Genomic DNA, 13,807 nt, shown 5'->3' with positions numbered 1-13,807 from the left:
CACACACACACGCACACACACACACACACATGAATGCACCCACTGCACACTGCACACACACACACATCTACACATACATGGCAACATCAAGTCAGAACCTTAAATATGCTGTTTGTGTTTGTCAGTTACATAATAGCTGGATGGCAAAATAAAACACTGGTTACTTTTAAAGGTATAGAAGTGGGGAGAGAGCTCCTAAGACTGCTCTTTGAAAAGCCCCATTGCTTCTGGATTTGACTGCCATTCTGGCTACAGAGCGTGGGCAACTGCTGTGGAGTTGAGATGAGAACACAGCAGAAAGTCTTTGCTACCTCCCTGCCTGGGTGTCTTCACTCTCCTGCCCAGGACCTGCACCCTTTCAGATCTAGGAGCCTGAGCCTTAATTAAGCCCATATCTCATTCCCAGTGGTTCTAGGCTGCCTCTTGGAAGGAAGGAGATGTTGTGGTTCATTATGTATACACTCAATACATAGCTTAGTGCAGGACTCATAATAGCTAATCGATAAAGGCTCAGGACATGCACCTAAGTGATTTGATCTCTCTGAGCTCACATTCAAAGACAAGTGCCTCATTAAAGCCCCGGAAAAAAACTAGCATCAACCCGCTGGAAAGGAAATTGCTTTTGATATTTTCAGGTGGTGGGGAGAGCAGTGTGGGCACCTGGAGACTAGAGGATGATGGAGTGGCTCTCCTCATCTGATTAATGCAGGGTTCAGATCTCAGCCAGTGGATGAGCTAGGACTGGAGCTTGTCAAGTTGTGCTGAAAAGTTAGCTTCCTGCAGAGTGCCTTTCTATTGCCTGAGGGGACATTCCTACAGCTCCCATCAGTCCCCCAACACCTCTCTACTGTGAGGAGTGCTTTTAGACCCACCTACTTCTCTCTAGCCACCTAGAGCTGTCAGAGTCAGAGCATGCACTTTCCTCTTGAAATACTGCTCTTCCTGCCTTCCTGCCTTAGTGCCAAGCCTTCCCTTTCATTGTTGTTTCTGTTTCCATGTCTAGAGAATTCTTGTAAAATAAACAACTCTAACTCATGCCAAGGGCTTCATTTGAATTCAAGGAATATAAGAAACAGCGACTGTTTTCTCAAAGAAGCCAGGCCACAGGTACCAAAGACCAGTGTCATTTTGTGGCAGCTGTGATTTTTTTTCTCTCCTCCAAACTGTCTTCTAAAACTGAGAATGTTGAAGGTAGGTATCTTGTCTATAGCTCTGGGGTGTGAAGCAATAGGGGCACCTGTGTGTTTGCTGAGAAGGGAAGGCAGTGTCAACATGCCATGTCAGTTAAACATCGTCTCCTCTTCTGGGGTCATTGGGATCACAGCAGTGTGGATAAGCCATGGAGGAGTTAGGACCCCTAACGAGACAGACAGGAAAGCAATACATTTGTGTTACCCTGAAAGAAGGCACCCTGCTTCAAGCAGAGCTGCACAGGGAATAGAAATGTTGGATCCAGAAAAGGAAGATGTTTTCCCATGAGACCCTCTTGATTGCATGGGTCAGGCTGACATCTGTGGCTGGCCATTGTGTAGGGACTGTAAATCACTGCAGAAGGGGCACCCAGCTGTGGTGTCATGAGTTTGCACTCTACCACCAATTGGCGGAGCCTGGCAAGGTTTCAGACTCCCTCCCCTTTCTGGTCTCTGGTCTTCATATCCCGGAATGTGGCTTTTCTTTGATCATCAAGATTCATGGGCTTTGTCTCTTTTCTGTCACTAACTCTTCCTTCTTGCCCCAACCTGTGTCTCTGTGGTGCATGTCAACTGCCCAAGTCCATGGCCTATACCAGGATTGGGCCCTTTTACATTCATCCCAATAGAGTCTCTGAACAGATAGAATGACTTAATGGTTGTTTCATAACCACATGTCCCTAGATGAAGAAGAGGAAGAGGAATGTCACCAGGAATTGATCCAAAAGAATTATTCTTTCCCAGGAGAGACCTAGCCTTAGGTACTGACCCCTGAGTTAGCTAAGGTTGACCCATTGATTGGTTCAGCCAGGGGCCTGGAACCTGTCTTCAATCTCTGGGCTAGTCTTGCTAAACCTCAAGATCAAGCAGGCAGGGAAAGGTTCTGACAGAATGTAGGCTGCTGTGCAGGGAGACAGTTGGAACATTCCTTTGGATATGGAGAATAAATACCCTCCATGTTAGAGACTTCAAAACTCAACCTTAACAGCTGCCTCCTCTCTCCTCAGTCACAAAGTACCTCCATTACTAAACTCTGCCACTGCCTTGGTTTCCCTCTTTGAAGCTTTGTGACTCCTCCATCATCTGGGGTTTAAACTTATTCTTGTTTTCCCCAGGCACTGTGAGTTTGTTTATTGATCTAGCTATCCGTATTGCTGTGAGGAGTCCATTAGTACACCTGGATTGTGTACCCATTTACTTGTAGGTTTATCAGGGTTTGGAGGAACAAAATCTGTCTTACCATGTGAGGTCAGCCTGCCCTTGTCAGAGAAGATTCTAGCAAATAGTTTCCAAAACGTTATTGAGTGTAGGTACTGTAGTGGTTTGAAAGAAAATGGCCCACCCAAAGGAAGTGGCACCATCACTAGATGAGATGTGGTCTTACTTGAGTAGGTGTGGTCTTGTTGGAGGACATGGGTCACTATGGAGGCAGGCTTTGAGGTCTCATATGTGCTCAAGCCACTCCCAGTGAGACAGACAACTTCCTGTTGCCTGCAAGCTAAGATATGGGGCACTCAGCTCCTCCTCCAACACTGACTGCCTGCACACCATATATACCACTATGTCCCACCATGATGATAATGGACTAAACCAGAAAATATAAGCCACACCAATTAAATGTTATCCTTTATAAGAGTTGATGTAGTCATGATGTCTCTTTACAGCAATTGGAAATCCTAAGACAGATAGCTTTGTATAGATGCACATCATAGGAAAAATCGATGAGTGTGAACAACCAGAACCAGGGTGTCTTGAGGAATGGAGATAGGGTCCAAGAGCATGCTGGTTAATTACTGTCACCCTCACACTACCTTGTGTGAGACTGAGATGTCCTCTGACACTGGGCACTAGATGCTCCTCAGACACCAGGTTGTTCATGTCTTGACCAGGATAGTCACCTATTTTGAACTAGTGGGCTGAGTGAGGCTGGGGGGGGGGTAAGAGTTTTTGTTTTAATAATTAAAGTCATTTTAAAAGGTAAAGTTGGAGGTAAGGAATTATAGGAGGCAAATAGGTCATTATGAAATGTCTCCATGGTGAGAGGCAACACCAGCTCTTTTAAATCTGGTTTGATTTTACCAATAAAGACTCAGGAGCCAGATGCTGGGGTGAAAACCTGCTAGCTCAGTCAGCCTAAGAAAGCAGCCAGCTGACCTCCTTCTGCTGTCATCTCAGAAGGAGACTTTTCTCCTATTCCATCTGAAACAACATCTCTAACTGGATGTCCCTCCCTGATACTTCCTGTGTCTCTCTATCCATCTTCCTGACTCCCTCTTACTCTTTCTGTGTGTGTGTGTGTGTGTGTGTGTGTGTGTGTTTTCCTGTCATCTGGTTGCTTGCTCTGCCACTAGACCTTTGGTTGACTTTAATCCTGTTTGCAATAAACAAGCAGAAAGCTCTTGGATTAAAGAAGTGTGCTAGGGTTGAGTCACACCACAACTAGAAACAGGGTTTTCCATCAATCTTGAGGTACACCATGTGATCAAATCGAGCAACAAGAACCAGGTGCAGCTGATGGTGATGTGCGCTTGGCCAGTGGTAGAGCTTGGTGCCAGAGAGCACACACTGTATTTACGCTGGAGACACAGAGTCACTATTTTGGCAAGAGCACAGGCTAATAAAGAGGTGTAGTTTCCTTCTTATTTTTAAACAGGTAAAGTCTGGGTTATATTTTTATTTCATTAATGTATGGAGACTTTTCTATTTTGGAAGATTGTGAGTGACATCAGGGCCCATGGTCTTGGGGGCTGTGCTCTTTGCCAGAAGAGGTGTGTGGGCAGTTTGCACTAGGTTTCCAGGGCCATCCAAGGTTCTCATGAAACTGTCTGAATAAGGCTGTGCTGTTCAACCATCTCAACTGCAGGGTGCCTGTCTCAGGATCTGCAGCTCAGCTCTCTGCAAGCCTGTGTGGGTAGCTTGCTGCTGTCTCAGGTCAGCTGATACACAGCGTGCTGGTGGCTAGGTTCTGGCTCAACAGTATGCTGGCCTGCACAGCACCAACTCTCCACTGACTGGCACTGTTGGCCAGAAAGATGAATGCTAAGCCATCCTGGCCTTCAGAGAACCTGCCATCTGATGGAGGATATTTGCTGTTAGCTCTGGAAATACTGGGAGAAGGCCAACTTCTAGCCATTACCTGGAGGAGCATGTCTCTGTAGTTCACAAGCTGGAGGGTGACATTTCCCATGTCTACCAAGCTTACCCCACACCCTGGGGCAGAAAGCTCCCAGATGAAGGTTCTGGCCATTGTCACAAGAGTAGTTCATGGTTGATCCAGGATCCAAACCAAACTCTGATTCCAGGGTCCTTGCTCCCAAAATGCTATTCTCAGGGTCTACTGCTTTTGTCCACATCTACTCCTGAGTGGTCTTTGTAAACCAGAGCTTGTGATTAACCTGGGCCACCAGGGTACAAGTGAGCCACAGTGTCTTCTGGGTTCTTGTCCCTGGGGTGCTAGCAGCAAAGCAGGCCTTCAGAGTCAAAGCATTCACAGTTGACTAACTGGAGTTCCAGGGCAGGTTCTGTGGCCCACTATTCCTTGGCAGGAAGCTTCTAGTGCAGTGGGTATGTCCAGGCCAACCAGCAGAGCTGTCTTTTCAACTCTTTCGAAGAGTTGGAAGCCACAGTGGAAACTGTAATGACTGGAACATTCTGTGGCCACACTCCTGCTCTGCATGCCTGCTTTCCTCAGTCCCCGGAGCCCAACCTCCCCGGAGCCCAACCTTTCACCTCCCAAACCTTCTCTGACACCAGGTGACACTGTACCCTGCTGTCTCAGTTTGTTTTCTGTTGCTGTGATTAAAGCATGGCCAGAAGAGGAAGGGATTTGTCTTGCAGACACAGCCATCTTTGAGGGAACTCTTACAGGACAAGAACTTGAAGCAGTCACTTTGGAGGAGGGACTGCTCACTGGCTTGCTCCTTGGCTCTTGCTGTCTTTCTCACACAGCTCAGGTTCACCTGTCCAGGGAGAGCAACACCCACAGTGGGTTAGGCCTTCCTACATCACTTGGCAATCAAGACAGTCCTTCATTGCCACAGGGCAATCCAATTGAAGCAATTTTCCAGTTGAGGTTGGCTCTTCCCAAGTGGCTCTAGTTTGTGTCAGGTTGACAATAGATGTAGCACACTTCTGTGTTGATTCAGATGTCAATTTAGTAGGTGTAGCCTTTGTTCTGTGAGCATTTTTTGATATAACAGAGATGCTTCAAAAATGATTGCTTATGCTATAAGAGTCTGTGTGTGTGTGTGTGTGTGTGTGTGTGTGTGTGTGTGTGTGTGTGTGTATGTGTCTGTGGTGTGTGAGGGGAATGTGTGTGTATGTAAGTATGTATATGTGTGTGTTGTATGTGGTATGTGTGGGGGGGTGGTATATGTGGTTCATGTGTGTGGTGTGTGTTGGTTCTTTTTTGTCATAGTGTTTTGCTCTGGTGAGTGTGTGGAGGAGTGTACGTGTGTACGTGTGTGTGTGTGTGTGTGTGTGTGTTTGTGATATTGTTTTGCTCTGGTGTATGTGGGGAAGTATGTGTATGTCTGGTGCGTGTCTCTGTGTGTGTGGTGCATGTGTGCATGTGTGGGGGTATGTATGTGTATGCAAGTATGTATGGCTGTGTGTGGTATGTGGTGTGTATGTATGTGGGGGTGTGTCTGTGTGTGTGGTTATGTTTGTATATGGTATATGGGGTGTGTGTATGTGTGGTGTGTGTATTGGTTTTTTTCTATAGTGATTCGCTCTCTGGTTCAGAATGATCAGTATAAAGTAACAGGAAGTCACTGTGTAGTCAGGGTGGCATTGCACTCATTATCTTCTTGCCTCATCCACCAAAGTACTGGGATTACAGGCCTGAGTCACCAAACCCAGTTTAAGGAGTTAATTGAAGAAGAAAAAGAATGGGAAATCAGACAAAAACAAAACAAACAAACAAACAAACAAATGAAAAACAGCCAACCTTGGAGCTCTGCCCTTGTGCTCTGGGGCTTAGTGCTTCCATTTGTAGAAAGTGGCCTTGGGTGGTGTTTAACTCCCGGGGACCTCACTTTCACTGTGGGGAATGGGAATGGTAACACCTCCTACAGTTGTGGTTTTATTTATTGGGCTAACAGAGGCAAAGTGACTGACAACAGTCTGGTATTTGGGAGGCATCTGATTAAAGAAAGATGATAGATATATCAGCGAGTATGTCAATTCCTGTCTGGGAGAATGTTTATTTATTATAACAGAAGTTTCTCTTGTTGCCTGATTTGTGTGTGTGTATGTGTGTTCTCATTCTAAGACATCTTTTTGCCATTAGATTGGAAAACAAGGCTTATGAGTCATAGCCCACTTTACATCTGGAAGAGGGCCGTGGCTGGTTTTGATGGATGCAGGAGCAGCCGCTCTGTAGTAAACAAATCAATATTCCCATGACATAAGCACTGTGTGTGCTGCTCAGAAATGCGATCCGTCCGTCTGCTGAGCTTGCTCTTGGGGTTGCAGTCACCCAGCGTGACTCACTGCTCATGGACACAAGCAAGTTTTGAACAGTGTGGTTGTGAGAAGCCCTGAGGACATTCATCTCACACCTACCTGGTTTGATTGTTCTGTTTCCCACTGAGAGAGAATGAGGTTGTGTCTTTATATTGGACCTTGGCCAGAGCTGTTGGTTTAAGACATTCTGAGACTTTCCAGACACCAAATTAGACAGATTTAATTATAGACAGTAAAGCAATAATCTTTTTGCTAAGGATTTGGGCTTTTTTATGCCTGTGACTGTAAAAGGCAAACCGCACAGGCAGACAAATGAGACAACAGCCCCTGCTTACTTAGCTGCTATACTAAGATTTGTGACAGGTGTTGATATTCTTTATTTCCTTCTGTCAAGAAAGCCTAGTAAAGCAGACATTCAGATCTTATTGTGTAGAGAACTAGGGGCCAAAAGCATCAAGGGTGTGTCTCCATGGCCTTGGGAGAGGATCCAAGATTGCCTGAGTCTGTCTGATTCCGAAAACTGCAGGGTTATGCTCCCTTTCCACGTGGCCACCACAGACAAGGCATGCCACTTCCATGCCTGCCACACGTAGAATAGAGCTTCACCACCAAGCCAAGTGTCACCTCATAGCCGGTCAGCAGTGCTGTGTAGGTCGGGGGTGGGGTGGCATTGTAACCCTATTTTTCCCTGATTACCTGCCCTCTCTTGTCTTGGGAAAGCCTCCAAGGATGGCAATTGGTTTGTTTCTGATAACTCCACCATCCTGTGTCTCAAACAGAACTCCAAAGCATCTCTTATCTACAGGTAGATGTAGGTGCGCCATGTTCCCAGCCAGATTCCTCATCAGAGCCCCACAGACATATCAAACTAAGGGCCTGTGTTTACAGTGGTGGTTCTCAACCTTCTTGACATTTTAATATAGTACTGGGTTTTCAGGACGCAGTCACCATTGCTACTTCCTTAACTGTAGGTTTCTATTATTATGAATCATCATGTAAATATCTGATATGCAGGATATCTGACTTGCAACCCCTTGAAAGGGTTGTTTGACCTCCAAAGGAGTCATGTGACCCACAGGTTGATAAACACTGTTTTAGAGTCCAGGGCAATATTTTGCACATGATGTCAAGTCTCTGGAAAACAGCATTGGGAAGTTGGCCTTGGCCTCCCTCTCTTCTTCCTTCTTCCCTTTATCTTACCATTTCCCCTCCTTCCTTCCCTTTCCTTCCCCCTTCCTTGCCCTGTCCTGTCTGCCAAAGGCTGTTTCTCTCCCTCTGACTCTTACCGTCTTTCTGCCTCTTCTTCTCCAATGATCCCTGGGCCTTGTGAGTAGGGTTGTGATATTGCTGTCCTATTTAGAGCTAAACGCTTTAAAATCCCTTCCTCTGTCCATGTTGTAGGACTTGTATCAGTCACTCTGTCCACTGAAGACACCTCTCTGATAAAGGAGGAGAGATGTGCTCCTCTATGGGAATGACGATAAGAACTTAGGAAGTAGTTTAATGTGATGTCTGTTTAGCAGAAGAGTAGGTGTAGGTTCATCCCTAGGGCCTATGACTCATGCAGCTGACAGTACAGAGTATGAGTTTCATCTTAATGGCCACACTGTAAACCCAGTCAGAAAGTGCTTGGTCATCCCTGTAATATTCATACCAGGATCGCACCAATGGGCTTATGTTGCCAGGCCAGTAGTGAAGGTAGCTCTCAGAGTTAATAGCTAGCTGTTTGCTTAACACACCACTTTGTCTTTGGTATTCGGGACGTGCAGGTGTTTACACACTTTTCTTTCTTCCAGTGCCTGAAACAGTATGTTGAGCTCTTAATCAAAGAAGGCCTAGAAACTTCGATTAGCTGCCCAGATGCTGCATGCCCAAAACAGGGCCACCTTCAGGAGAATGAGGCACGTTGGGGCAGGAAGGGGGCGGGAGGACACAACACGAGGTTTGGTTGCCTGTGTGTGGTGGGCTTTGGTTGGTTTAGCAGGATCCTGTTGTGTTGTATGACATTCTAACCCTCTGTGTTTCACAATCCTTATGTCTGCTTTTTTCCCCCTTTTTCTTTTTCTTTGCAGATTGAGTGTATGGTTGCAGCTGAAATTATGCAAAGATATAAAAAGCTACAATTTGAAAGAGGTAAGTGGTCTCTGCTGTGGCAGCCAGCTTTGAATCCAACAACGGAAGGTGGGCAACATTGATGGAGCTTTCTTTTGGGAGACATGAGTGTACATCATTTGCTGGGAATGAAAAAAGATGCAACAAGGATGGAAAGCATCAGTGTAAATTGTGCCTCTGAAATAATGTTGGCGGAGTACCCTCTGAGCTGCTTACAGCCTGGCAGCCTGGACTTGTGACCTATTTGGCAGCAGAAGGGACTCAGGAGACACTATTTATATACAGAGATGGGGGCTTCTTGCTGGTTTAAGAAGATTCTTAGTCCCTATTTTCTTTAGCCAGGTTTGGGTCTAAACTCTTAGATGGCCCTACATTTAAAAGACCTAAAGTTTGGAACTCCTGCAGGTCCCACTGTTGAACGTTGCATCTAGATTCATCCTACCCTGACTCACTACCACTTGAAGGCTTAGGTAACAGTGCTCATGAGTAACTGAGCCTTGGGCCTCAGTGAGTACCCCAGGCTTGTCATACCACAGTCCACTGTTCTCATACCCATGGCAACTGGGTGACTTGTGTGCTTTCTAACTCTAATGGGGATCTAGCCACATCTCCAGCCTTGAGAGCTAACTTCTCCACTCCTGCTGGGTCCTTCACAGACCACTTCTTTTTAGATCCAATCCTGGAGAAGACAGATAGATAGATAGATGTGTGGAATGTACTCAAAAGAGTTGGTAACTTTATTTGGTGACCTCATTGCCAGACACTGAGACATGCCGAATGCCATGTGAGGCCTTTATCTTGCTCTCTGAAGTGCTTTGCGATCATAAAATGGTGTTTGAAGGAACATACAGGTCCCATCTGCTCTGCTCTCAGAGACCCGAGGTCACTGCAAAGAGTAGATGGGAGATAGGGTAGTGCAGGTGGCTTCTGCTGCAGAGCTTCTAGGAGGACACCCCATGAGTGCTCTGACGAGGCAGTGAACACTACTATGACCACATCCCCTCTGCCTAGATACCATGAGCCTGGATCAGAGGCTTGCTGCTGAGCCAGATCACAAGGTGAAGTGCTTATATGGAATGCAAAATGCAGGGCAGGATGCAGTAGTGTCAGAGGGGTGTGGGTGCTACAAGTTTGAGGTTTAAAAAGAAAACAAGAGAAATGCTAGAGATAATCTTTCGTTTACTTAAAAATATAACACACATACACATGTATATAAGTGTGTGTGTGTGTGTGTGTGTTCCTCTGTGTGTATATGTATAGATAAATTTAAAAATCAGTGGGGTTGGAGAGATATCTCAGCAGTTGAGAACACTTAAGTTCTTGCACAGGACCTTGCTTTAGTTCTCAGCACACAGGTGGTGACTCATGACCATCTGTAACTCCAGTTCCCAGGTGTCTGATGCCCTTTTCCGACCGCCATGAGCATGGCATGCATATGGTTCACATACCCATGCAGACATACACATAAAAAATTGCATACATGCACAGCACATACAATTAGATTAAATAAAGCTTTTTACAAGATCAACAGGGATTTTTAATTTGTTTTCAATTCTGACTTCAAAATTTGTTTTTTCAGAGTCTGTTTCTTTAAATGACAGGCATCATTTACATTGGGTTAGCTCACCTTAAACCTAATGCCCTGCAACATTAAAGACAGAGCAGGGCGTTATGGAGTTGGCTCATTTGGATCTGAGAACCTCAGACTCCTTTAAACCCAATTTCATGGGATGTAAACAGAGACTGGGAGTTATTTCAATCACAAGGACATGAACTTTCTTTGACATCAAAATTTAATTCCAATATGAAGTGGGGTAGGTTTTTCAACCAAATAATTTTAAGCTTTCTTTTTTCCCTCTGGCTTCATCTAAAAGATTCTGACTCTTGCATCAGAAATGAATCACCTTAACTTAGGTTAGAAAAATACAGGAAACTGTAACTAGAAAACATCTTAGCAGCCTAACACTGAGTAATGTTTTAAAAGGATTTGGACTTAATACCACAGAAGTGCTGGCCAGATGGAATGTTAGAAGTGGGACGTAAAACACAGCTGCATATTCTAGTCAGCACCTTGGATGAACCTAGAGATGTGATCAGAAAGCTAACTCTGACTTGCTTCATTCCTTCAAAGTTTAGTCCATTGGGGATGCCTTGGAAGGAAACTCATTTAGATGATTTTCTATCATTTTTAGTTACAGAGAAGACCAACGGTAGTTTAAGCTTCAAACACCTCTTTATTTAGCCATGGTGTGTCTTGACTGACCCAGCAGCCTGGATTTTCATTTTCAATTCTTGACCTCTCCCCAGTGAAGTCTTTGTCTATCTGGAGGCCAGGGAGGGTTCTTGGGTACTGCTTTTGCTTTCTGGAACCTTCTGTCCCGTTGGGCAAACTCTAGCACCTGGGTGAGAAAAGGTTCTAGAGAAAGGTCCATGGAGCACAGCATGCTCCTGCAGCTTCTGAGTGTTTCTTTCCAGTCTGTCTGGAAGTACATGGTATCCCAAATTGATCCTTTTGTTTATTAAAAGAAAAGAAAATCTCAGAGTGATTAATAACACAGCCAGGTCCATTTCCATCCTTAATAAGAACCAGAGTCCTCAGTTTGCAGTGTCTTCCCAACAAGGTCTAACCCACCACCACCACCCTAAGGACCAGGGTACTTAGTGAATCAGTCAACACAGCAGCAGGGAGCACAGGAGGGTGTGTTGGGTGCCAGTCCCTCAGAATGCTTCTGCATACCATTTGTCTTCAAAGAGTAAACCACCCTTGTGAAAATTTGTTGGATTTTTTTCTAATAGATCTCTTGGGTCTCTGCTTCATCAAGGATCCCTAAGAAATGCACATTAACCCCCGTCTCCTGAAGACAAGTCCTGTGGGACTAGTAGGCCTTTGGCAGAGTAGAGTTATGACTGTATTCTTTTACTTCCCCAGAATGCAGAACCTGCTCCACGTTAACATATCTCATATACATACATGTGTGTATATAGTAGATATAATACACTATATAGGATGCAGCATGGATAATGCGTTATTAATAGACACTGGTGACAGGGAAGCCGAGAGACATATTTATACATTCTAAGAGAAGCACATAAGTGATGTCTGCTCTGAGCTTTATTACTGACTGACCCCTGCTTATATGTACAGCTGGAAGAGCTGAGCAGTGGAAAGAACAATGATCATATTAATAGATTTCAGCTAGGGGTTGGGGCTGCACTGTTGGCCTCACAGCCCAAGAAAGATGCTGTAGTCTGCTCAGAGGCAGATCACTTCCCCTCTGCCTGTAGGGAATCTCTCCATGTGGTAATAGGCAGGGCCATAAAGGCCCTGAGTAAACCAGTCATAGACTTGGAGTTGTTACCATGGAAACCTTTCTTAGGCCTCCCTTCCATGCCACAGCCGAATGGGCCTTCTGTGATAAAGGTACAAGGTGGCCTCTCCCACTGTCATCAGAAGTGTGTAAAAAGAAGCCTGTCCCACTGATGTCTAGGGCTTCCAGAACACAGGAGGGTCACCAGGCAGGACACAGAGATTCCCAGGGTCTGAGATAGGAAGCTTACTCCCAGCAAGGTTTAACTACAGCATGATATTAATTAAACAGTAATCCAGAGGCCTGGGTCTATGTCACACATTCAGTATGTTGAGTCCCCATGTCCCCCTTTCCTCAGAACTTCCTTCAGTTCCTATGCAGATAGAGTACATCATATTGGTCTGAGACCAGGCTGGCTCCTGGATCACATGCACAGAGAGAGTCAGAGGCCTGGTAGGTGAATCTGAAGTTGTGTGTTGACAGGGAAGAGCTGCTAGCAGTGAAAATCCTGAGGGTTCTTGAGCTATTGGGAGCTCCCTGGTGATTTCCTCCCAGCATGCACTTGAGAGCTGGGAGGTTTTAGGGACCTCTCAGCATCCCAAGACTGCAAGGCAACCCTTCTCCATGTGCCCCTATTCTGTCTCCACACAAATCCACACATTCAGTGGTCAGGAACCTTCTTCAGACAGCACACATTGACACCCCAGTTGGACAGAAGCTGCTGTTCATTCTCTTGGTGTCAGGGGCATCTCAGAGATTTTACAGTACCGTAATGGAGTCCAATCATTATGTGTGATGCAGGTTCTCAGGTCTGGAGTCCCCCTGTTGTCACATGTACCATCTCTGGCTGTTGCTCTCATATCAAAAGATATATGCTTTTATGCTTTTAATGAACTTACCTTAACAAATAAGGCAAGGAGTTATACTAGATTAAAGGTCAGCTGCCATGGATACTAGACCAACCCATCTCCTACCCCCAGCTACTATAATTTAGGTTTCCTCAGAATCGGGTAGTCTGCTCTTAACCCCAGTAGCAAACCAAGTAGATGTTGCAGAAACCCCCAAATCACATGGTCCCTAGCAATGTAAATAATCCCTACTCTGCCGTTCACAGAGGCTGACGGTCCTCTACTATAGTCGGTAAGGTCATTATTGAGCTTATACCTGAGAGGCTTGCTCCTTCGGGACTGGACAGAATGTCCCTTATTCTTGAGGAACATAGAACCCATGGAAAGACACACACACACACACAAGCTGTGTGAGGTCATGAACTCTGCAGCTTCAGACCTTGTGCCTGAGGGTTTATTTGGCTCACAGTTTGAAGTTCTGTAAGCACACCACAGTAGGGAAGGCATGGTGGTAAGAATGTGAGGCTACTGTTTACATTGCATCTGCAGTCAGGAAGCAGAAAGGGATGAATGCCTGTTCTTAGCTTGATTGTTCCTTTTTATTCAGTCCAGGACCCCAGTGCATGGGACTGGTGCTCCCTACAGTTAGAATGAGTCCTCCGCTTCAATTGTCCTAATTTAGGAGCTGCCTCATCGATGTGCGCATAGGCTTATGTGCTAGGTGATCAGTCAGTGCTCATCATAGCAGCCCTCTGCACTCTCAGTCGGCTGGGTGTCCCATTGAGTAGAGTTCCCACTTTTTAATCAGGTGAGCCACAACCATGTCTGGCTACCTGGGGTAGGGCCAGGATGCTTGCAAACAAGCACCCTTTTCCTTGCACGT

General features: G+C 45.6%; 1 protein-coding gene across 1 annotated transcript in view; it reads left to right on the top strand.

The window, feature by feature from the left end:
* Nucleotides 1-13,807, top strand: part of Rnf144a (ring finger protein 144A) — a 102,152-nt gene that overhangs the window by 74,300 nt on the left and 14,045 nt on the right. The window contains 2 exon segments of the mRNA XM_051205969.1: nucleotides 8,453-8,557; nucleotides 8,729-8,789. Coding sequence (XP_051061926.1) covers nucleotides 8,453-8,557; nucleotides 8,729-8,789 — 166 coding nt within the window.

This window comes from Phodopus roborovskii, unplaced genomic scaffold (genome assembly GCF_943737965.1).
Source record: "Phodopus roborovskii unplaced genomic scaffold, PHOROB, whole genome shotgun sequence".
Classification (NCBI taxonomy): domain Eukaryota; kingdom Metazoa; phylum Chordata; class Mammalia; order Rodentia; family Cricetidae; genus Phodopus; species Phodopus roborovskii.
Note: the sequence above shows the minus strand (reverse complement) of the source record. Positions and strands in the feature narration are given on the sequence as shown.